This window comes from Callorhinchus milii, unplaced genomic scaffold, assembly GCF_018977255.1.
Source record: "Callorhinchus milii isolate IMCB2004 unplaced genomic scaffold, IMCB_Cmil_1.0 Scaffold1, whole genome shotgun sequence".
Classification (NCBI taxonomy): Eukaryota; Metazoa; Chordata; class Chondrichthyes; order Chimaeriformes; family Callorhinchidae; genus Callorhinchus; species Callorhinchus milii.
The window spans coordinates 132,478,312-132,503,879 of NW_024704742.1; the positions used below are offsets into that span (position 1 = coordinate 132,478,312).

General features: G+C 40.6%; 1 protein-coding gene across 3 annotated transcripts in view; it reads left to right on the forward strand.

Moving 5' to 3' along the window:
* Window positions 1-434: 434 nt before the first annotated feature.
* dnai1.2 (dynein, axonemal, intermediate chain 1, paralog 2) overlaps window positions 435-25,568 on the forward strand; it is a 91,612-nt gene continuing 66,478 nt past the window's right edge. For all 3 annotated transcript variants that reach the window (XM_007897127.2, XM_007897128.2, XM_007897129.2), the window contains exons 1-11: window positions 435-494; window positions 795-893; window positions 5,233-5,301; window positions 9,413-9,508; window positions 12,099-12,179; window positions 14,025-14,151; window positions 14,735-14,844; window positions 15,497-15,619; window positions 18,900-18,959; window positions 19,442-19,570; window positions 21,899-21,983. In XM_007897127.2, the coding sequence (XP_007895318.1) occupies window positions 861-893; window positions 5,233-5,301; window positions 9,413-9,508; window positions 12,099-12,179; window positions 14,025-14,151; window positions 14,735-14,844; window positions 15,497-15,619; window positions 18,900-18,959; window positions 19,442-19,570; window positions 21,899-21,983 (913 nt within the window). In that variant the 5' untranslated portion in view covers window positions 435-494; window positions 795-860. The remainder of the gene's footprint in view (window positions 495-794; window positions 894-5,232; window positions 5,302-9,412; window positions 9,509-12,098; window positions 12,180-14,024; window positions 14,152-14,734; window positions 14,845-15,496; window positions 15,620-18,899; window positions 18,960-19,441; window positions 19,571-21,898; window positions 21,984-25,568) is intronic.

Sequence of the window (25,568 nt, forward strand, 5' to 3'; positions counted from 1 at the left end):
AACACGCGCAGTTGGGCGTGAAAACCGCCCGCGTCCCGCCCTCCTCAAATCACTGCGAGCGAGCGAGCGTCGTCACCGGGTGACTCACTCAGACGCCGGCTTCCCTCGTCACGCCTGTCGGGGCGGCGGAGGACCCCCTCCCCCCTCTCTCTCACACTCTTCGCAATCAGGGAGTGAGTGAGTGAGTGGTGGAAGGGGGGGTGGAGAGAGAGAATTAAATACAAAACAAATCAAATCCACTCCACAATATTATATATATATATATTTAAAAAATCCGGACACACACACACACACGCACGCACACACACATAAAAATAATTGAAGCGCATTTGTTTTTCTCTCTCTCTACTCAGGCAGATTTGGAGACAGCTTTCCCGGTCCCTCCCCCGCCCCGGGCTGCTCGCGGTTGCCTTGGTAACGAGTGGGCCGGCGGCGGCGGCGGCGGAGGAGGAGGGAAGGAAGGAAGGAATAAAGGCGAAGAGGATCGAATCGCGGTCAGGATTTGTTATAATTTTAATTTTTTTTAAAAAAAAACGTAGACGAGAAGAATGACCGTGAAAGAGTCGTTGTTTTGTTCTGCGGTCACTTTCGCTGTCTCCGCTCGTGAATAGTTTGGGATATTGTGGTTTTTTTTTATTTGTTTGGGTGTGGGAGGCGCTCTGCTTGTTACCAAGGCAACCGCCGCCATCACCACCAACAACAACCACTGCTGCTGCTGCTTCCATTGCTCGGCTTTCCTCACCAACTCCTTTTATACTTTTTTTCTTCCTCTCCTCCCTCCCCCCACTTTTCAGGTGCTACGGTTTTCTGTTCTCTCTCCTTTTTTTCTGCTGAGGAGGAACGACTGAGGAGAGGCGGAGATGCCGCCCCGACAATCGACCAAAGCCAAACTGGTAAATTCCCACTATCCTTTACTATTTCTGCATTTTAATCCCCGACCCTCTCTCTCCCCCACTCTATATAGTCACATATACAGTCAATTCACTTCACGGTATATTCTGTGAAGCGCTTTGAGGCGTCTCGAAGACGCGATCAGGCGCTATGTCAAATGCAAGGATTGTTGTTAATAGGAAGATATTCTATTCATTATATTATAATCATTCATTAGCTCTGAGACATCGCAACGACTTGATACGGTGCTATCTCAAAGGCAAGCATTATTGTTATTGTATTCATTATGAATATAATTAGTAATATTCATTATCATAGGATTATATATTATAGAATTATATATTTAATAATACAGCAATAACAATTTGATGCAGCACCTTTCAGAGAGAGGACTTTACAGATTTACTGTAAAGTTTGTGACTTATTTTGTAGGTGAACTCACTGACGTTCTATGCATATAATATGCATATAAAATATTGTTTAAAGAGTAATTGTATTCACTGCAAACCTCATAATAATAATCCTTGCATTCGATATACCGCCTTTCACATGGTGGGTGGGGGTGGAGGGGATCTCAAATTACTTAATTCTCAAATTCAGTGACTGTGTTTTTGTAGGTGATAAATCTAGCATCTATATTGCTGGGATATGTACAGTATATCTGTATTTGGAGCTTCGACTTGTTGGCCTTTGACTTAATATTGGATCTTTATGTTTTGGTAAAAGAGAAGAGAGTTTCTTCCAGTGTTCTGGCCAACAGATAAAATTGGCTACTCACTTTGTAGCTGTTTGTGAGCCATTGCTGAGTGCAAATTGTCTGTTCCATTTGCCTTCAGAAGACGTCACAATGTAAGGATGAAATAATATAATATTACAATTAGAAACTGAGCTCAAAGTCCCAAAGGTGAATCCATAACCTTCTGTCTCAGAGACAAGAATGCCACTGACTAAATATGTTTCTTTAATTGTGAACCTTGCTTGTTAATTTCTCCTTGGGGAAATCTGGGGCTGGTTGAGGAGAGGCTATGTACAGCATTTTTTTAAAAATAACTTTATTTTACCCTGTTATTTTCACAAAAACAAAAGACAATCTTGTTTCTAAATGTAACATGTTTCAATTCTACAACTTAGAGAAGAATATTTAATTAGAAGTACAATAAAAACATAATAAACTGGACCAGCAAGAATTGAGTCATTCCATGAGTTTGCTTATACAGTATTACAACTGAGCTCAGTTGCATTTATTTTGGAAGAAGAAATCTCAAATGAAAACGTTACTATTGGAAATTACATTAATTCAAATTAATACTGTTATTCTAAAGGCCTCCACAAAACACGATCTGAAACTTCTTTATTCAAGTAGAAACAATCAATTCTGGTTCTTTCCAAACAATATCCCCTTCTTCCTGGTATCAACCATGTGAAACAACACTGTGCACTGCTAGAACTGTAACCAGTACTCCAATCTGTCCCGCTTGATTTCTCGTCAACATCCTTAAGAACTAAATGATTTAGCGTAGATTGCTTCCCTTTGTTCTCTTTCCCTAACATCTACAACTTCATTTCATTAGCCTCCTCATCCTTCTTGTTCTCCTTGACCTCTCTGCAGCTTTCGACACCGTCGACCACTCCATCCTCATCCACTGCCTCTCCTCTCACCTCAACCTCCACGGTGCTGTCCTTGATTGGTTCAGATCGTACCTCTCACACCGACTGCACTTCATCTCCTCAAACGGCTTCTCCTCTAGCCCCCGGACCGTCTTGTGCAGCATTCCTCAGGGCTCTGATCTTGGTCCCCTCCTCTTCAATATCTATATGCTCTCTCTAGATGACATCATCCGCAGACATGGGGTCAACTTTCACATATATGCGGATGACGCCCAACTTTACCTCTCTGCCTCTACCCTCAACTGCAGGATCACTGCTGTCCTGACAGAATGTCTGTCAGACACCAAGTCCTGAATGAGAGCTAACTTTCTTCAATTGAACATCAACAAGTCCGAGGCTCTCCTGATTGGCTCTCATCAGCGCCTCCTCAACTCAGGCGCTGACAGCATCTCTATCCATGGTTGCACGCTCCACCTTACTAGGCCAATCCGGAACCTTGAGGTCTTGTTTTACCCTCAACTATCCTTTCTACCCCACATCTGCCCCATGACTTGCTCTGCCTTCCCCCACCTCCACAACGTCGCCCGCCTCCGACAACTCACACTGCAGGACGCCGAAACCCTCATACACGCCTTCATTACATCGAGGCTCGATAATACAAACTCACTAATTGTCAGCCTCCCCAACTCTTCCCTCCACAGGCTGCAGATCATCCAGAACTCTGCAGCCTGTATCCTCTCCCGCACCAGACTCCGCGACCCTATCATCCCATCCTTGCCTAACTCCACTGGCTTCCCATCACACAGAGGATACAGTTCAAGATCCTGGTCCTCACCTTCAAAGCCCTCCACACCCTTCCCCTACCTCACCCTATTCACTCCCTCCACTCAGTGGGTTCCAGCTTGCTTCACGTCCCCTGCCTTGCTCGCCCCACTATTGGCAGACGGGCCTTCTGCCACTCTGCACCCACCCTCTGGAACTCCATCTCGTAGTTCCTCCGTCTCGCCCCCTCCCTCGCCACCTTCAAAACCCACCTCAAGGACCTCCTCTTCGACCGTGCTTTTGATTTCCCTGCTTCCCCCCTGGCCTCTACCCTTCCCCACCCCGACCTGCAGCTCGGGTCTGTAACTCTGTTTGTCCAGCGCCTTGGGACGTCCTCCTGACGTAAAATGTAATTTTGTTCTTGTTATTGTTCATTTCTCAACAGGAAACCTACATTTACCACCAAACTGCTCATTCTGCTGAGCTATCTATTTCTTCTCACAGTACATTGTGTTCTTTCTCAGTTTGCCATACACTTTAATTTAGATGCCATCAACAAACGTAACCATTTCACTCAGCATTTTAAAAACATGAATCATGATTCCTTCCGGTTTTGTGAAAGCTCAATCCTGTGAGTTTCTCTTAAAAAAAATCACACTATATCCTGACATTATTCTTGTCATTCTTCTGGATTGCATTTAGGCAATTCAATGCATTTAGACAACTTGACTAATTTGCCAAACTCTCTACATTTGTTTCTTTGTATTTGCAAACTTGCCAGTTCACATTTGTGGAAAACTACTGTTGTGTGGAGAAGTGTGAAGACAAAACAGATGCAGCAATTTCCATTTTATTGATGAGTGAAGTAGAATTGAACTCCATACAATGTACAAAAGTGGTTTGAATTTCTACAGAGGGAGATGCACAAAATAATGGATGAGAACAATGGGAACATTTCAGAAACCAAGATCCAATTGTTCTTTGGAAGATTTTGAAAATAAAATGTAATTATGACTGGATGATCATTAATATTTAAAGTGAAGCGAATGTTTGCAGCACTCAAGTCTATCACCTATCCAAAATTTTTTTTAAAAAAATTCTACTATCAGCTATCAAAAAGCATACTAAAAACAGTTTCTATTCTATTACCTGATATTTCCAGTAAACATAAATGCCAAAAACAATGTCATCAATTAGTTTGATTTTACATAGCGAAACATAGAGAATAATCAGATATTTTAAGCCCAAGTATGTGTTGATTGAGATTACTGGATGATTTCCCAATGGGAAGGGGAATCTGTTGATGATTGTTGCTTTATACAGTATTTATTCATCAAATGTCTGTAGAAAACCTTCATTCATTTTCATCACTTTTATGAACAAACTCCCGAAAGAATGCAATTTTTCTTCTTATTTTGCTTTTCAAACCATGCCATTGGAAATGAAATTAGATAATAATAATAATAATAATCCTTGCATTTGACACAGCGCCTTATCACGTCTTTGAGACATCTTTGTAAAGTGAATTAACTGTATATTTTATGGGCGAAACGCGACAGCCAATTGTGCACAGCAGTGTCCCACAAACAGTTGTGGATTGAAGTGATCAATTTTTTTTTGATGGAATTACTTACTACCCCTGGAAAAGCAATTTGCCAATCGGCTAACAATCGGGTTCCTATTTACTGCTAGGTAAACAGAGGCATGTAGAGTAAGGAAACTTGCCCAACATTTCTTCCTGCTGGGAATCAAACCCAGGTATCTTGCTTGCAACGCGAGTACTCTAACCAATGAGCTACAGGACTCTAACTCCATAGTTAGTAAATAAAGGAATTCAGGGGCATGATAGCATGCTAATTAATGTTCTGTTTGTATATATTTTAATATCTTAAATACTATTGAAATCATCAATTATGCTATTTGAAATTAACATAGATTCATATGAATATTTATATATTATCTTTCTACTAGGCTTCCACCTCCTTACAACCAGGCAAAGGCCAGGCAAAAGGTGATAAGAGCTCCAGGAAGACCAAAAAGGTAAGGATATTTTCTCAATCATTTCAGTTAAAAAAATAATAATGCTTACATTAATGCCGTATCAAGTCAAAACATCTCAATGTGCTTCACAAGACTTTTTCTGTAAGGTATAGTGACTATGTATTTGCAGTTGCTGAGGCTGCCAATTTGCAGAGTAAGAACCACAAACTGGCAAGAAGTTAATTACCATTTTTTTTAAACGAGGGGACTTTGGGCCAGAACACTATTCGTTTTGAATAGTGCTATGAGATCTTTAATATGAAGATAGCACTTCAGTTTAATGTCTCATCCAAAGATAGCACATCTGACCATGCAGCACTTCCTTGGAACTGAATTAGAGTATCAGCTTTGACTGAGTTCAAGTACTATCAAGAAGTACCAGCTTCTCCAATTTTGCGAGGCAAATCTTGAAATGAAAAAGGACACTGCCTACAAGTTTGATTTGAAGCCACCTACTTTGAGTGGGGTAGATCAGGCAGAGTGGATTGAGGGTTTATGTTTGACGTAACATTTTCTTAAAATGTGATTGATTATTCATTTGCAGTGTTAATACTTTTTGTAGGTTTATATTCTATTAAAACAATTCTGTTCTGAAACCTGTTTGGTTGTGCCATTCATTGTAGAGTACATATAATGCTCAAAGGGGTCCCCACTCCACCCCCCATCTGTGCCCCACTTCACTGGTGTGTGGATGACTAGAAGGAGTTAAGTGTAAAGGTTCAGATAAAAGTGACTGATTGCGGACTGGATGTTTCCATTGCTGTAAATTCGAGTTATCAGGAGAGGCAAGTTTCCTCCTCAAAAAAATACTAATAATTTGATCACTTCAATCCTTGACTGTTTGTGGGACACTGCTGTACGCAATTGGCTGTTGCGTTTCGCCCACAAAATACACAGTATATCGTGTGAAGCGCTTTGAGACGTCTCAAAGACGTGATAATAATAATAATAATAATAATAATAATAATAATAATCCTTGCATTTGATATAGCGCTTTTCACGTCAGGAGGACGTCCCAAAGCGCTTCACAGAACACACTGTAAAGTGAATTGACTGTATATTTGTGGGCGAACGCGGCAGCCAATTGCGCACAGCAATGTCCCACAAACAGTCGTAGATTGAAAATGCCCAATTTAATTATTGTTTTTGGTTTTTTGGAGGGATTATTATTAGGCTCGTGTGGAGTAAGGAAACTTGCCCAAGGTTTCGCCCTCTGCCTGGAATTGAACCCAGGTCTCTCACTTGCAAAGCAAGTGCTCTAACCACTGAGCTCCACAGCGTGATAAGGCGCTATATCAAATGCAAGGATTATTATTTATTTATTGTTATTATATGTTTTCTGCACATGAGATATACTAAGTACAGTGCTGTATATGGAAAGATTGGGCTACCATTTCCTTGCCTTACATTACATAGCTTTAATATGCAAGAATGAAATGTGCTGCAGAAACCTTGCCTTAATGGCATCAGGCAGTTCAGTACTTGTGTATTTGTTATGTGTAAGTCATTTACAGTAAACCTCACATAAGTCATATCAATTGGGATCATACCTTCAACATGATTTATGAAAGTATGAGCTGTGTCAAACTTGCATAGATTATAAACTCTTGAACAGGACTTGGGCAGATGTATGACTTAGACAATTATATGATTCATACAAATCAGGATTATGCAAGTTTTACTGTAAAATCTGACATACATGAATTTACATAAATCATATATGATGCGACTTAAGCAAGTTTCACATAATTCATACTTTGCATAAGTCATATTAAATGTATGGTCCCGACTGATTCGACTTATGTGAGGTTTACTATAGCATTTGAAGGATAGCAGAATGAGGCAACAATCAATATTGTGTATATACTTGGCTTCATCTCATTCCATAATAATCTCCTAACACGGCTCACCCTACACTCCTTTGCCCCCATCTCCCCTTCCTCCCTTTCCCCCACCATCACCCAGACTAAGCCCACCTCCTGCTGCATCGACACCCCCTCCTGTGCCCACTGGTGGCTGACACAATCAACCAGTCCCTCTCCTCAGGCTCTGTCCCACTCCCATTCAAAACCGGTGTCATCACTCCTCTCCTTAAAAAACTTACTCGATCCCTCAACCTCACAAACTTCAGACACATCTCAAACCTGCCCCTCCAGACCAAAGTTTTGGAATGCTATGTTGCATATCAACTTCGCTCACATCTCTCCCTCCACTCCCTACTCGAAGCCCTCCAGTCTGCTTTTCGCCTTGCATAGAGATAGCACCCGTCAAAGTAAAAAATGACATCCTCGCTCTGTGACCAGGGCTACCTGTGCTTCTCGTTCTCCTCGACCTCTCTGCCGTGTTTGATATAGTCGATCACGCAATCCTCCTTCACTGCCTCTTCTTCCCCTTCAACCTTAGTGGGACTGCAGTCACACAACTTGAGTCCTACTTAACAAACCGCCAACAATACATCTGGGCAAATGTTTTTTCCTCCGTCCCCTACCCGGTCACTTACGAGGTACCCCAAGGTTCCGTCCTTGGCCCCATCCTTTTCCTTATCTATGTACACCTCCTCAGCGAGGTCATCCGCAGACATGGGGTCAACAACAACAACAATCGCTGGTCTCCCCAGCTCCAACATACACAAAATCCAGCAACATTTGGGGGCAGAGTGGCTGAAGGCTCACCCGCTAATAATGGGCTGGGCGAGGAAGGGGACGTGAAGCAGGCCGGAGCCCGCTGAGTGGAGGGAGCGGGCAGGTTGCTACGGGGCTAGGAGGTTGCAGAGGTAGGGGGAAGCAAGGCCATGGAGGGCTTTGAAGGTGAGGACTAGGATCTTGAACTGTATCCTCTGTGTGATGGGCCAGTGGAGTCGGGCAAGGATGGGGGTGATAGGAACCTGTGGGAGAGGACATGAAAAAGTTCTGGGTAATCTGCACCTATGGATGGAGGAGTTTGGGAGGCTAACAAGCAGGAGTTTTCATAGTCGAGCCTGGATGTTATGAATGCATGTATGAGGGTTTTGGCTGCCTGCGGTGTCAGACAGTGACAGAGCTGGGCGATGTTGCAGAGGTGGGGGAAGGCAGAGCGGGTCATGGCACAGATGTGGGGTAGAAGGGATAGTTGAGGGAAGTTGGAAGTTGACCCCATGTCTGCGGAGAAGTAGATTTGGGTGTCGTCCTTTTGCAGCTGCGACTCCCAGTCTGCTGATGTCTTGTCAACTTGTCTGATGGATATCAAGGCCTGGATGAGCGCAGATTTCTTGCAGCTGAATGTCGGCAAGACGGAAGCCATACTTTTTGGCTCCCGTCAACGTCTTCTCTCCTGCGGGTCTGAACTCCTCAACTCCTGATCTGGACAGTTTTTTTCCACCTCTGCCACATTGCCCACCTCCATCCATAACTCAAAACCGATCCAGCTGAAACCCTTGTCCATGCCTTTGTCACTTCCCGGTATGACTATTCCAATGTCCTCCTCACTGGGCTCCGCAGCTCAACTATGCACAAAATCCAATTAATTCAAAACTCCGCTGCCCGGATACTCACCCGCACAAAACTCCATAACCCTATCATACTAGTCCTTGCCAGGCTCCACTGGCTCCCAATCACTAAACAGATTGACTTCAAGATCCTCTCACTCGTTTTCAAATGCCTTCATTCCTTCACACCTCCCTACCTATCCGACCTGCTTATCCCCCCACTCCACCACACGCTGCCTCTGTTCGGCTGGCTCCGGCCTCCCAATCTACCCTCATGCCCTCTGCTCCAGCATCAGTGGCCGTGCCTTCAGCCACCACCACCCAAAACTTTGGAACACTCTCCCTCAATCCCTCTGCTTTGCCCTCCTCACTCTCCACATTCAAATTCCACTGAAAGGCCTCCTTCTTTGGTCATGCTTATGGTCATCTACCACTGTCCTCTCCCCCTGGCTTGGGGTCAGAATCCGCCACTGTCAAGCAAGCCCTCTGGGACGCCACCCTGCGTGAAGAGCGCTATATAAATGCAAGTTGTTGTTGTAATGGTGTTTAATTTTCTATAGCCTACAGATTGTGCTAGCTAATTAAAATTTGTAGCAATTGTGCAGGGAGTTTATCAAGGCAATGAAAGTATATGTGTTTCTGCAATAGGATGAAGATGAAACAATGGAGTATGGAGATGGAGGTGAAGACTGGATGGGAAGACCTCTTCTTAAACCTCCTGATCAACTGGAACTTTCTGAAACAGTGAGTTAATTTTGCTCGTGCAAGTGAAGGGAGTACAATATAATCTAAAAAAAATCAGACCTGCATCACAGCCCTGCCTTAATGTGTTTCATTATAGCATGAATTCGCTTGTAACACGGTTGCACTGTGTTCGCTGTTCATTACTCATGTGTGCATTTGTCTGGTGCATGGGAAACAAGCATTAAATGGTCAAATTTGTTTTGTTTTTACATTTGTATTGCGCCTTTGGTTACTTCCAATGCCACATGCTGCTTTGCTACACATACCCCTTATTATAATGTGGAGTTGGGATTTTATGGATTCTAAACACCATATTGCAATGTTGTTGCATTGAGGCTGGACTGTACTACAACAACAACAAAAACAACAAATTGCTTTGTTTTCATGTCAGGGGGACATCCCAAAGCACTGGACAGTGAAGGGTTTCCACCCGAGTTGGGGGTTGGAATCAAGATGGGTGGAGGGCAAAGTGAGGCGGAGGTGAGAAGATGACTGCAGGCAGGGTCAAGGAAGAAGGTCTCAAGATGGCCTTGAAGGAGGCAAGGGAGGGATTGAGGCGGACGGGCTCCAGGATGGAGTTCCAGAAGGAAGGGGCAAAAAGGCAGAAAGTCCGACCACCGACGGTGATGTGAGCAGGACGGGGACGTGAACAGGCCAGTGCCTGATGAACGAAGGGAGCGGACAGGTTGGTAAAATTTTAGTAGGTGACAAAGTAGGGAGGAGTAATATCATGGAGGACTTTAAAGGTGAGGACGAGGATCCTCTGGGAGCCGGTGAAGCCGGGCGAGGATGGGGGTGATTGGGTTACAGAGTTTAGTGAGAGTGAACACGAGCTGCAGAGTTCTGAATAATCTGCAGCTTGTGGAGGAAAGAGTTGGGAAGTGTGTCAAGCAGAAAGTTAGCAGAAGTCAAGCTGGATGTAACGAAAGTCCATGACTCGTGTTCCAACACTTAGATGAATGAGGATAGTGAGAGATAGTGGCGGAGGAGGGCAATGTTTATCAAGAATCATCCATGAATAGTGATGCTATACTGTCAGCGCTTGTTGTGAAGAGGTGCTGATAGGAGCCAAGCAGGAGGGTCGCTGTACTTCTAAACTGACATCCTGGTAGCTTAGTTGGTGGAGCATCTGATTTGGTTTGGGTCCTTCTACACTATTGCAATCTGCAAAATGAGTACCATATCAAAAGGATATCAAATGTAAACTCTGGTTGATTTTTGTTCTCCATAACTCGGGGATGCTAAGGACAACTGTACACAACAACAACAACAACAAATTACATTTGTATAATGCCTTTCCCATTGGGAGGACGTCCCAAGGCACTGGACAATCAGTATTTTGGACCCAAGCTGAGGGTTGGATCTGGGAGGGTGGAGGGCAAGGGGTGGATAGAGAGGTGACTGAAGGCACCGTTGAAGAGGAGGGTCTTGAGATGGGTCTTGAAGGAGGCAAGGGAAGGGGCGAGCTGGAGCGACTGTGGGATGGAATTCCAGAGGGTGGGGGAAGAGTGGCTGAAGACCCGACCGCCAGTGGTGGGGCGGGCGAGGTGGGGGATCCAGCAACCTGGATCCCATTGATCAGAGGGAGCAGGTAGGTGAGAGTTAGAAGATTGCAGAGGTAGGGGAGAGCAAAGCCATGGAGGACTTTGAAAGTGTGGACCAGGATCTTTAACTGTATCCTCTGTGTGATGGGAAGCCAGTGGAATTGGGAGAGGATGAGAGTGATAGCCTGGTGCGGAAGAGGACACAGGCTGCAGAGTTCTGAATAATCTGCTGCCTATGGAGGGAGGAGTTCGGGAGGCCGACAAGCGGGGAGTTTACATAGTCAAGCCAGGATGTTATGAATGCATGTATACACTCCTGCTGCCCCACCCCCACCTGTCCCCCATCCCTTACCAACATACAGTCTGTATTCTTCACAGAAGCAAAATCAACAAAAATGATCTTCAAAACTTTGAACTGTATATTTCACGACAAGGTGTTCCCAACAGACATTGAACCTGGTTAAAATTAACTAGAAAAACATTTAAAAGAGAGATAGACAAATTCTTGAATGGTAGAGGTATTAAGGGATAAGGGGAAAGGGCTTGGTATTGGGATTAAAAGATTGCCAAAATCTAATAAAAGTGTCGGAACAAAATTAATGGGCTGAATTCCTGCCTATGTTTTCCTATGACTGTCATATCTAGTGAAATGAAGGAGAGAGTAAGTAATGTAACTTAATTAATTACTTCATTTCTTCTTCAAGTATATAAAATCCCCAATTATTGTGCACCTATAATAAATAATACCTTCTAACAGAGGAATTACTCTAATCCAAACAATTTATAGTCTAGTTCAGGGATGGCCAATTTCACATGCGTAGAATAGACACATGGGCCACATGTGGCCTGCTGGCTGCAAGTTGCCCATCTCTAGTCTAGTTATTTATAATAAACGTTTTAAAAATAATTCCATTTTAGTAGATATGCTTTTGTTTTTTGTGTCAATATATTATTCCCCTTGAAAGGCTTTTCATTCCTAAAATAGTATTTGTTGGGCTGAAAATGTTGTTTTTGTATTTTAGCCATACTGTTTGATTATCTTTTAGGAATTGAAGGAAGAAATTACTCGAATTCTTACAGCCAACAACCCACACGCTCCACAAAATATCGTGAGATTCAACTTTAAAGTGAGTGACATTCTTCAAATGGACTGTTTGCATTCAGGACACTGCAATGGTTGTCGTTTCTTCCGAGTTGTTGGCAGAAAATGTTTTCATTGTCTGATGTGCAGTAGATTGGTTACTCTAAACAAACCACATCATCAAATATTGCTTTGGTAGTGTTAACATTTTCTAATTAAAAATAAGTTTATTTGGAACTTATTCACAATGTCTAACTTGTATTCAGAATGGAATAAACTCTCTTCACTGTTCTTGTATCTAACACAATGGTTATAGATTGCTGCCCTTTCGATCTCAAATTGCAAATGACCAAAGAGGCATAATGAGTTTATTAATCATTTTCTGTTCAAAGATTACAAGCACAAAACAAGGCATAGATCTGAACTTACAGCACAGTTTAGTATCAGCTGATTGGCACATGGAAGAATTTACAGTACAAGGTGAAGAATTTACAGTACAAGGTGGAATCCTGTAGCTCAGTGGTTAGAGCACTTGCCTTGCAAGCGAGACACCTGGGTTCAATTCCAGGCAGGGCGAAACCTGGGGCAAGTTTCCTTACTCCACACGTCTAATAATAATCCCTCCAAAACAAAACAATAATAAATTGGTCATTTCAATCCACGACTGTTTGTGGGACACTGCTGTGCGCAATTGGCTGCCGCGTTTCGCCCACAAATATACAGTCAATTCACTTTACAGCATATTCTGTGAAGCGCTTTGAGACATCTAGAAGACGTGAAAAGCGCTATATCAAATGCAAGGATTATTATTATTATAATAAGAAATACAAACTGCAAAGGTTTTAAAAAAGGAACTATATAAGTTCCTGTCCACTAACAGGATTCAGAGTTATTTGATTTAGAGATAAATACAGTGCACTCCACTTAATTGGATATCAGATAATTGCATACTCCATTTAAATGTATAACAATTTTCAGGTACTGAAAATTCACTATTTGTTTGCACAGTATTACACTCTGCTTAAATACATATCAGATAAATGCATAATTCACTTAAATGCATGAAAAATAGCCAGCCAATTTTATTCACACCTGTATAATTAGTTTGGATAACTGCATTGGCTTTGGAGTTGACCACATGACCATGTACAATTTGACTTGCATATTTGGCGAGTTCTAATAGGAGGTATATCACACTTACTTTAGCTTACTACTTTAGTTGTCCTGAAGTAATAAATATATACTGTTTGTTTCATATGAATTGAATTACCCGGAGTTCAGTTGACCATGCCTTCAAGTAATTGCATACTCTGTATAATTGCATGGCATTTGTCTAGTCCTCACCTCATAAAATTAAAAGGAGCGCACTGTGCATTTAAAGAACTTTATGGGACATTGTATAAGTAAGCTAGATTAACTGATGATCTACTCCTGTAATGTTACCTTCCATGATCGCCACCCTCCGCCCTCCCCCTTTTCCTCTTGGATGCAAGTAAACAGCACAACTTACAATTGCACAATTCAATTTTTCAAGCTGAATCTAAGTTTTCCATAGTTCTCTTAAATTGGTCAAGCAACTTGTATCTGCTTTTCACACTATTGTAGCTCAAGACTATTACAATTGTATACCTGAAGTTGAAATACCAGTTGTAACAATAAAATATGCAGTTCTCCTCTGAAATTAAAAAGGGAAGATTTTTAAAACTTTGCACTGTATAAAGTATGAAAGCTATTTGATAAAAATTAAATTTATTGTGTCATTAATCTTAATGGCTTAGTCTGTTATAAAGCTTTTATAATCATGGGTATAATTTATTTCATGGCATTGTGAGTTACATTTTTCTCATAGGTGGGTTGTTTTTCTAACTCAACACTTTCTTTTATGCTCAAGGAAAGGGTGTACAAACATGTCAGCATAGTAGAGCAACTGGCTGTTCATTATTCAGTGGATGGACACTTGCTGCATGTGGATTCGGATGAAGCACGGCGACAATTGTCTAAAATAAGTTCAGTTGGAGGTACTGTGATTAAGGAAATCTGTTAGATTCAGTTGCAAATAGTCTTGATGCCGCTTTTATTACTATGGGTGCTGTGCTGTGGCAGGGATTCCGATACCAAGTTGGAGGCGCTTATAATCCAGTTACTTTACCATTTTCATCCACACATCTATAGGCAAAACCTTTACAAGATTATTTTTTATGTGCCTGTAGATACAATACAAGTTACATTTATATAGTGATACCTTTCATATCGGGAGGAAGTCCCAAAGCACATTTTCGGTGTGTCTGAATTTTGGGCAACTTTGTTTCTAGTGTTTTTCATCCTGGTTGTTACTTTGGTACTGGCAACTGTAAAAATAAACATATTTTGCCCACAATGACATCAATCCACTTTACAATATATTCTGTGAAGTGCTTTGAGACATCTCAATGATGTCATAAGAGAACAGAGTTTGAATTTTAGCCTTGATTAACGTTTACTGTAATTTAACATTTACCTATGGAAAAGAGTTTAGCAATGTCACACTGGGAAAGGAAATGTTTCATAAGATTTAAATTTGGTCATCCTTAAAATCACAACTTTTCCTATTCCTTTGTCCAGACACTACCTCTGTTGTTTCTGGAATAACTGAGCCAAGAGAGGAAGAAGAAATTGAAGAAACCGAGAATAAGGACGAAGAGGGGACAGAGGAGCCGGAAGCCACAGATATTGTACAGTTTTTAAAGTCTTGGAATGTATTTTTCATTGAGTGCTGTATATTGGGGGAGTCCTAAAAGTATAGAAACTTACATCTCAGCAGAAGGCCATACTGGCTCTTTTAAGAGCAATCCTTTCAGTCCATTTACCTGGCACAGAGGCCAATGTGGCATTCTCATTCCCCTTTAGTTTACTCCTTTTCAGCTATGTATCTTCCTTTTGAAGGTTAACATGAATTTTGCCTCAACCACTGGCATCCTATAGACGGTATCAATTTAAGTTTGTTAGCAAAACAGTGAGGTTAGGGGGAATTTTTCCAAGCAGTTAGGATATAGAATGCCAGTGACTTTACTCCATTGCATGCTTCACTTTGTGCTTCCCATGGTCTTTTCCCCTTTCGAGCATAACATTCAAACTAGTTCAAGGTGTAATTCTTTAACCAGTAAAAGGTTACTTAAAACGCTAGAGATTAGGTTGGTTAACAAACCATGTGTATTGGAGACAACATTTGCAGTTTTACTTATTTAACACTTACTTTTTTTTCTAACTAAGTGATTTCCAGTAAAATATGCCTGTAAAATTTCAATTTGTGATTGATTAGAAATACAGATCATTATTGAATTGCATGTATTACTTTATGTAATGATATCACTTGTTTCTCTACAGATAGAAAGCGAAGCGAAAGAGGAAGATGTAGAAAAGGGTGGGAAACCTAAATATGAACGGAAAATCCGCAACCAGTTTAACTTTAGTGAGCGAGCTTCTCAGACTTTCAACAATCCTGTTCGGGTAAGCTACAGTTATAATTTCAATCAAATGCCAATTGGAGCTATAGTTAATGAACTTGTAATACCGAGGAAAGTTTTTCTCAAATCCCCTTGTTACCTAAAACGTTTAGCTTAGCAAAAATATGCTTCCTTATATTCTTTCCTTTGTACTTTCTGTTTCAGATACAATATTGCAATGGTTTTGTGCGTGAGATTCTGGCCACTGGGAAAAATGGGAGATTGTCATAATTCAAGACACAAGCAAACCTGATTGTTGCCTTAATTTCTGTTTATATGGGCTTAATACAAAGTTGGGTCTCAATTAGAAATTGATGTCAAATTCTACTGTGATTTGGCAAGTTACTCTGCAGTGTGTGTTTCAATATTATTGAACAATAAATAGAAGTGCAAACATCAGTTGGACAGACCATTACTAAACTAGCAAGTTACAGTATATATCAATTACCAATGCAGAAATATTAAGAAAGTCCGAATCGTGGGTTTATTGGGAGCCAATTTCCTGCTACAAATAAATAATGGAAATATCACTAATTAGAAATTGGTGCATAATAGTTATGTTTCATTGTTAAAAAAAACACTAAATGCTATTTCCTAGTGAATTAAAAGTCAACGTTAAATTTACAAAAGACATTGGTTAAGCACAGTTGGCATGTAATAATAATAATAATCCTTGCATTTGATATAGCGCTTTTCACGTCGGGAGGACGTCCCAAAGCGCTTAACAGAACACACTGTAAAGTGAATTGACTGTATATTTGTGGGCGAACGCGGCAGCCAATTCCGCACAGCAATGTCCCACAAACAGTCGTAGATTGAAAATGACCAATTTATTATTGTTTTGTTTTGGAGGGATTATTATTAGGCTCTGTGTGGAGTAAGGAAACTTGCCCAAGGTTTCGCCCTCTGCCTGGAATTGAACTCAGGTCTCTCACTTGCAAAGCGAGTGCTCTAACCACTGAGCTACAGGACTCCAGTTCTGGACACGCATTAGAGAAACAATATAAGAGCCATGGAAAGGGTTATAATTTAGGTTCACATGGATAATACTGTGTCTAATATCAGGAATGGTTCTATTGTGAGGATAGGTTTGAGAAATTAGATTTGCTTTCACCGGAACTGAGAAAGAGAGCATTTAATAGAGACTTTCAAATTTCTGAAAGATTTTAATAATAATAATAAACCTTGCATTTGATATAGCACTTTTTACGTCTTCTAGACTTCTCAAAGCGCTTCACAGAATATACTGTAAAGTGAATTGACTGTATATTTGTGGGCAAAACGTGCAGCCAGTTGTGCACAGCAGTGTCCCACAAACAGTTGTTGATTGAAGTGACCAATTTATTGCTTTTTCCCTTGAGGGTTTATTATCAGGCGTGTGGGGTAAGGAAACTTGCCCAAGGTTTCACCTTGCTAGGAATTAAACCCAGGTCTCTCGCTTGTGAGGCAAGTGCTCTTACCACTGAGCTACAGGACTCCTGTAGTTTTGACAGAATAGTGAAAGATTATTCCTGCAGTTTGATTAAACGATAACATGGAAGAATAAAAGTAGGAAGAGTCTTCAGGCAGGTTAGAAATTTTTTTAATACAGGAGGTTATTAGAAAATGGAACGGTTTGCCACAAGTTAGCGTCAATCGCTAAACATCAATCAACAACACGTAGAGAAAACAACAAATGACAGGAATGTGTATTGACTACCTGTGCCTCTTGCAGGCTTGTTTTGATGCCAAACAGCTGCCCAACCAACCATTGAGTGGTGCCCCACTGAAGTGCCCCATTGCAGGATGGGTGTTTCTCTGACCACTCGCTAATGCTGTGGACAGTGGCTATCAATGCCCCAATAATTGTAGGGTCAACAAAACTTTGGATACCCCTGAAATCCTCGGAGGTGGTGGTCTGCATTATCAGCCTGATCGCAGAAGCCATGTGTTGATCCAGCACTCTAGGAGCTCGCTCACTTGCTCACCCTACATTTAATAATGCTTACATTTGATAGAATACCTTAAGGTTCTTCACAGAAATTACTGGTGAGTCTAGTGACTGTATTTGTCGGCAAACTCAAAAGCCAATTTATGTAACACAGTATCCCATGAAAAATCAGGCGGTGAATTTAACTTTAGAATTGTTTGCCAGGACATCGGAAGAAACTCCCTTCCGATTGAATAGTGTCATGGGTTCTTTAACATCCTCCTGAAGTTCACAAGACCTCAGTTTAACATCTCATTTAAATGATGGCTCTTTCAACATTAGAGCACTTTCCTAATATTGCTCTGGAGTGTCAGAGTCCCTGACACAAAGTGTGAACCCGCCACCTGCTGACCTGAGGTAAGAGTGCTTCCATCTGAGACCAGCTAACACCTGCGAGAGTGCTACCAACTGAGCCAGATTGACACCTGCCAGATTGGCTAACCATACAGACAGGTGCCACCGCCCCCACGCTGTGGCTACATAATGTGGCTGGATAAACATTTAAAGAGCAACAAACCAGAAGTTTTTTGGGGGGAAAGAATAAAGAATTGGGATTGGAATAGTTAGCTCCAGTTATGGCACTCACATCTGTTGTAATATCTATTATTCTATGTTATGCCAATTTAAATGAATAATGACCTGTGCCGTTTCTACTTATTATTACTATAATCCTTTGATTTTGTTTTGACTGATGCAGTAGTTTCAATAAGATTGAAGATGTCAGTAATTGTCCACGTCTACAGAAATGCATTCTTGTCAGGAGTTGTGCAGGTTTCGGTACAAATCTATCAGAGGAATCGTTCATTTCAATTCGATTATGTCATCTTTCACTGCCTCAGCATATTTTTTCTTTCACATTGAACTAAGTGGAGTCCTGTAGCATAGTGGTTAGCATGCTCGCCTTGCAAGCAAGAGGACCTGGGTTTGATTCCCAGTTGGGACGCAACTTTAGGCAAGTTTCCTTACTCTACACGCCTCTGTTTACCTTGCAGTAAGTAGGAAGCCGCTTGTTAGTCGGTTGGCGGATCACTTTCCGGGGGATAATAATCCCTCAGTAATAATAATTGCTGTCACTGCTGTGCACAGTTGGCTGCCTCGTTTCGCCCACAAAATGCACAGTCACTACACTTTACAGGGTATCCTGTGAAGCGCCTTGAGACATCTCGCAGACATGATAAGACACTATATCAAATGCAAGGATTATTATTAACTATTTATACTTCCAAATTCCATCAGTCCCATTTCCTGCTACCCTGTATGTATCTGTTACTGTGTGACAATGATTTTCATAGAAATATTATCCTTTGTTTTGCAGGCGAATGGTTGCCAGACAGAACCGCCACCAAGAGCAAATTTTGCAGCTACTGCCAGTCAGGTAAAAATGTGCATATGCAATGCGTTTTCATTTTAACTGGTTGCCAATTGATTCTGTAAGTTGTACGGTGTAGAATTATGATAGTATCACTGGGGTATGGGAATAATGTACCTCTGAGTTGTGCTCTATCCTGAACTGTTTTTTAATTCACTATTGCTGCTCCTCCATATCCTAATTCATATCATACATGCCTTTTGTTTGTTAAATTTTATATATTTTGTATATTTACCTCTGTACACTATAATACCTATCCAAATCAAATGTCATTTGTGGCATATTTATATCTGAGTTCCACTAGTGAGTTCTGAGTCATCCTTCAACAGCAAAACTGCATTTTCCTTTGAAATATACAAGAAAAAAGTAGCTGTAGTAATAGGTGCAGTATAACTGTACCGTTTGTTTCTTTTATGTTTTTATGCTGAAGAGGACTCATGCTGTTGGTTTGATTGTGTATATGACTTGCTTTTTGCTGTTGTGTTCAGTGGGAAATATTTGACGCCTATACAGAAGAACTGGAGAAGCTAGAGAGCAAGAAAGAAAAGCCCAAAGCAGCAGCTGTGAAAAAAGAAGAGAGGTTAACAAAGAAGAAACAAACAACCATTGAAAGCCAGGTAAGTGTTCGGTTAGCTAGCAAGAAATGTTTTAGGTAAAATAAATAGTATGGTGACTTTTGCTGCCTTTCCAAAGTGTAATCACTACAATGTTCAAAATTTTTCAAAATTTTTTCAAAAGTCAAAATTTTGTTGTTTGTAGCTGAAAGTACTGGGAAAGCAGGTGGTAGTTATTTTAGGAACTGCAGACTTCTAGATATGAACTATATATTTTTCCTTAGATTTATTTGCACTTTGTTTGATTTCTTTGTCACATTGATCTTCATAATAGCTGCTTTAATTGAACTCATTCTTCTCAGACAGCTTGAAACAAAGATTTTGGATTAGTCATAAAATACACTAAATATTAATGGATATATCATTTCTTTGATGTCTATAATCTTTAACATTTAGTTTTATTTATTTGCACTATTTGTATCTTTTGTCAATATTATCTATTCACAATTTAAATGGAGTTCATCTGTGTATCCATGTATCATTACTATTTACAAATGCATTTTTATTAGAAGTATCTGTCTTTTATAAAACAAAATGTTTGCTTTTAAATTCCAAGGGCGAAACCTTGGGCAAATTTCCTCACTCCACACGCCTAATAATAATCCCTCCAAAAACATAACAATAATAAATTGGTCGCTTTCAATCCACGACTGTTTGTGGGACATTGCTGTGCGCAACTGGCTGCTGCGTTTCGCCCACAACTATACGGTCAATTCACTTTATAGTCTATTCTGTGAAGCGCTTTGAGATGTCGAGAAGACATGAAGAGCGCTATATCAAATGCAAGGATTATTATTATTATTATAATATCTCAAGAGTGGTACCTGATTCTGACTAGTATTGTTCTGCATCCATATAAGAAATAAATACCAGCATATACATGGTTATTACACTATGCATTAATACATGTATTTTGGGATTTATCTTGTCAGAAAAAATCAAATCACAAATTACAATAGCATCCTGATACATCCCCTTTAAGATCTTGCAGACGTGCAGTATCATTGAAGAACATGATAAGCTAACTACAAGTGCTCCAAGATGCTGTCCTGTGTGAAGGGCACTATATAAATGCAAATTGTTGTTGTTGTCATTTATATATCATCTTTCATGTTGGGAGCATCCTGCACTTTTGCACAAGCCTTGGCTGTTGCCAACCTATGACTATTAGTTTTCAGAATAAGGTGAACAAGATGGCTCCATAGTAGTTTGGTTTGGATGGTGAAAGCATGGTGATAATGCCTTTGGAGGTCAGACGCTTGGTTCATATACTCAGAGCTTGGTATCTACCATGATTTTGCCCAGAAAACATACAGTCACTTCATTTTATAGTATATTCTGTGAAGCGCTTTGGATCGTCTTAACAATGTGATAGGGTGCTATATCAAATGCAAGAATACTTCCAACTGGTAGAACCACCATTTAACGGATAGGAACTTGTGTACAAGCTGAAGGTAGGAGGACAGTGGCAATGCTCTCGCTCATTTCATGCTGAATTGTGCTGCTCACCAAGAGACTTGCAGAGTTCCTTGCGATCTGCTGTCCACCTAGCAATGCCTCAAACCTGTTTTGGCAGATGTCTAATGTCAAACTAGTGACTATACTCCAGGGGTGGGGGGAGGGAATGGGGAATTAAGTGGGATGTTCTTGGGGCTGGTTCCAAGGTGACATGCCTGGTTGAAATGACTAAGATCTTCTACCTTTCAAATGCCTACATGCCATTGGCCCTTTCCAGATCTTTGATTGTGATCTTCTATGGTCCTACTCCTCCATTCATTTTCTGCTGTGCCATTTCTGGCCTGCTCCATGTCTTCCACCCTTCTACCTGACCATCAGTGGACAAGTCTTCAGCCACCTTGACCTCTTTCTATTGAACTCTTTGTAATTTGCTTCACCTTGCACCTTTCCTTTGCAATTTCAAAGCCCTTTTAAAAACCTGTACTTCTGATCTTTACCTCCTAAAAAAAATCCTTACATTTGATATAGCACATTGTCACATCTTTGAATGTCTTGGAGTGCTTCACAGGATTTACTGTAAACTGTAGTGACTGTGTTGGTAGGCAAAAGCAGTCATTTTGCATGCAGCAATCTTCCAAAAATAGTCTTGAAATCAGTGTCCTCCCTCTATCTTTCCTCATGCTCGGGTTCTCAATCTATTTCTATAAAGCATTTAGAGATGTTTAATTATATGAAAGATGCTTTAAAAGTGTTAATTGTTCAATTTTTACGTATATATATAAATACATAAAAATTGAACGCAAATATACATACCAGTTTTACATCCTTGTTTTCGGCTTTGAGTTTATATTTTTTTGTTTGTATTTGCTCTAGAGTGATGATATTTCAAGAGTTGCTAAAGCTGCTAAAATAGTAGAACGAATGGTGAACCAGAATGCGTTTGATGACATTGCACAAGGTAAGATAGACTAAATTGTCATGCTTTATGTTAAATAGACAGTGTTACAAGAAAAGCATGATCACGCTCTCATTGCTGAACTAACATTCCTTCTTTTGGAATAAAGAGGAAATGGAAGGATGGTCCCCCTCCTCAAACAAAAACATAATTGCTACAGGACTTGAAACCACATTCTGTCACTCTTTACATTGGAATAACCTTTTGCACTCCTGCAGTTAATGTCAAATATGATTGATTTTAAAATTGCTTGTCAACCCCTTAAAAGGCTCTTACTCCAGCATTACTGAATAGAAGCAAATGTAAGTAATGAAAACACTAATGGTTTCATTGTTTGTAAGTTAATGGTAAGAATCCATTTGAGCATTAATGAATACAATCAATGCAAATGAAAACATAAACAGTTCTATCTTTAGTAAGTTAATGATAAAATGCAATCAGTTGAAATACTTTTTTACAACATTAGCTCGTTAACTTAGTTCATCCTTTGCCAACATGTAAATGTTGAATTGCCTCTCTTCTACTTTTATTATTGCATCCCGTTGGAAACAAGATCCCACTCAGCTTTTCTTCACTACTTTAAAATATCATCATGATGGATTTTAAAGAATATTCATATTCAAGGTGTGTTTGCATCCTTTAACAACAACAACTTGCATTTATATAGTGCCCTTCTGGGGACCAGGGTCTCGGAGAGCTTATCAGCTTAGAACAATGGGGTTCTTCTGCTCTGTTCCCTTATCGTAGTAATTCATACAATCCATGATTGTTTGTGGGACACTAAAATCTCACGGTTCTCACCTCCACCTACCCGACTTCCTTCTAAAATGCTCCAAACCCGTACGCAACCTGTGAAACCCCCCACATCCGGTCCCTCACCAGCACTGCTTTCTTCAATGCATCGCCCGTCTCCGCCAACACCTCTCTCCGAAAGCCGCTGAAACCCTCGGCTGGACTATTCAAACGCCCTTCGCTGGTCTCCCTTCCGCTACCATCCATAAAATCCAGATTATACAAAACTCTGACACCCGCATTCTCACCCGCACCAAACCCCACTTCCCGATTACCCCAGTCCTTGCCAGACTGCACTGGCTGCCTGTCCCAGAGAGGATCGACTTCAAGATCCTCACCCTTGTATTCAACTCCCTGCACTCCTCTGCTCCCCCCTACCTCTCTGACCTCTCTCCTCAAAACAGTGCCCGTTGCCTTCGTTCCTCTAGGTCTGGCCTCCTCCTTGTCTCCCGAGTCCGCCGCTCCACTCTCGGCACCCGTGCCTTCAGCCACTATGCCCTGAGGCTCTGGAACTCCCTTCCTCACTCCCTTCGCCTCACCCCCTCTCTTCCTATTTTCAGGTCTTGGCTGAAGCCCTTTTTTTTCGACCGCGCCCTTGGTCACCTTCCTTCCCCTCCCCCCGGCTCGGTCCCAGGATCCGTTACTGTGAAGCACTCTGAGATGCCGTCCGGCATGGAGGGCGCTATATAAATCCAAGTTGTTGTTGTTGACAATATCGTGCGCAATTGGCTGCCGCGTTTTGCCCACAAAATGTACAGTCAGTTCACTTTACAGTATATTCTGTGAAACACTTTGAGATATCAAGATGTGATAAAGCGCTTTATCAAATGCAATGATTAATATTAGTGGATTTCCAAGTATATTCGCATACTTAAAGATTGATAGAGTTAGCAACATGGTTGATCTGTAATTCAACATCATTTGCCTGAATTTTCTCTCTAGACCCTGATACTCTTACTAGCCAAGTATTTATCTGTGTCCCTCTTAAACATCCTCACCGGCTCTGCATAACCAGTCTTATGTGGAAATGAATTCCACAATCCCACAGCTCTCTGAGTAAAGATATGTCTTTTGATTTCACTATTAACACATCCAGCACTAATTCAATTATGCCCTCTTGTTTCATTCTGTCAGTTCTCTTTACACTTTAATCAGATTACTGTCCAATCTCTTCTGTTTGAGGAGTACAGCCGCAATTTGCCTCATAACTAAGCCCCTTTAATCCAGATATCATTCTGCCTCCCAACCCAAGTATGTCACAAATTCAGATTGCTTTTCCCTTAACCTCAATTTGAACCATTTGGCTTCCTTCTATTCATACATTCATTCATTCCAATCTTATTTATTGTTTCAATAGTGGTTGAGTTGAAATGGAATGCACAAGCAACACTTGTCATCTTTGACTAAATGTACATATTATACTTTGAATATCATGTCTAAATTGAAATTGGTACTATCCTTTTCACTTAATCCTTAGATTGTTGTCATGTCTGGGGAATTTCAGGCTTCTTGAGTTGGTTATTTATATTTTGAGCTCACACACTGCATTTTATTCCTGCAATATTTACTCTATAATAAAAATATATATTGTAAATTATTTTGTATTCCAATATGGTGCAGTTTTGGAGATAAAACCTACATTTTAAGGAATAATTTGAGCTCTCAATTGTTTGAAAAAACACTTCCAAAGTACTTGAATTTTAAGTTTTTTTTATGTGTTTTTATGTGTTGAACGAGGAGGGTTCCTTACAGAATGAGTTGTTTCATCTATGGCACTAGAGCTGAATCATACCCAGAGTAGATGTCTGTGACACAGTGAGGACTAAGAAGAAATAAAAGAACTTACATTTTATGGAACCTATAAACATCTCAATGTGTTCTACAGTATTTAGGTTCAATTGTGGGTTTAAACTCCATGTTGTGAATTTCAATTCACATAGTCTGAAGGCTGAAACTTCATTGCAATGTTGCGGGGAGCATTTCATTGTTTGAGCTGCCATTCTACACATGAAAGATTAAACCGAGGTCCATCTGCCCATTCAGGTGGATGTTAAAGATCCCATGGCACTATTTGAAAAGAGAAGAGTTTCTCCTGGTGTCCTGGCCAACAGTTCTTCAGATAAAATTGATCATTTACTCCATGCCTGTTTGTGGGGCATTGATGTGTGCAAATTGCTGCAAAGCGTTCGCCTACAAATACACAGTCACTATATGTATAATCCTTTGAAGTACTTTAAATGTCTTGATGACAAGATAAGGCAATAAAGCAAATATAAAGATGATTATCAATTACCGTCAAGAAAATGGATTGTTCTTGAAACGAAATGCAATGGTCGTTTTGCGCATAGATAGCAAAGCTTTGGAACCGCAATAAATAATAATAATAATCCTTGTATTTGATATAGCACCTTATCACATCTTCGAGATGTCTCAAAAGTGCTTCATAGAATAGACTTAAAAGTGAATTGACTGTATATTTTATGCAAAACACGGCAGCCAAAGTGAATGACCAATTAATGTGGACGATTGTTGGCTAGCATTCAGTCTCTGAAGTCAGTTTTTTGTTGGTTTTAAAAGAACTTTCAGAAAACTGGCTCCACGTTCCAACGTGGAGCTTGAACTCATAACCTTCTGACTCTGGTTCTACCAATTAACTGAGCTAAGTAGACATAACTACTCAATAAGAGTAGGTAATCCTCTGGTTGATAGCTGGAGGCTTTCTCCCTTCTGCCAGTTGTGGATATCCAATGACTTCCACCAAACTTAGCTTTCATCACTATTATCCCATCAGCATAA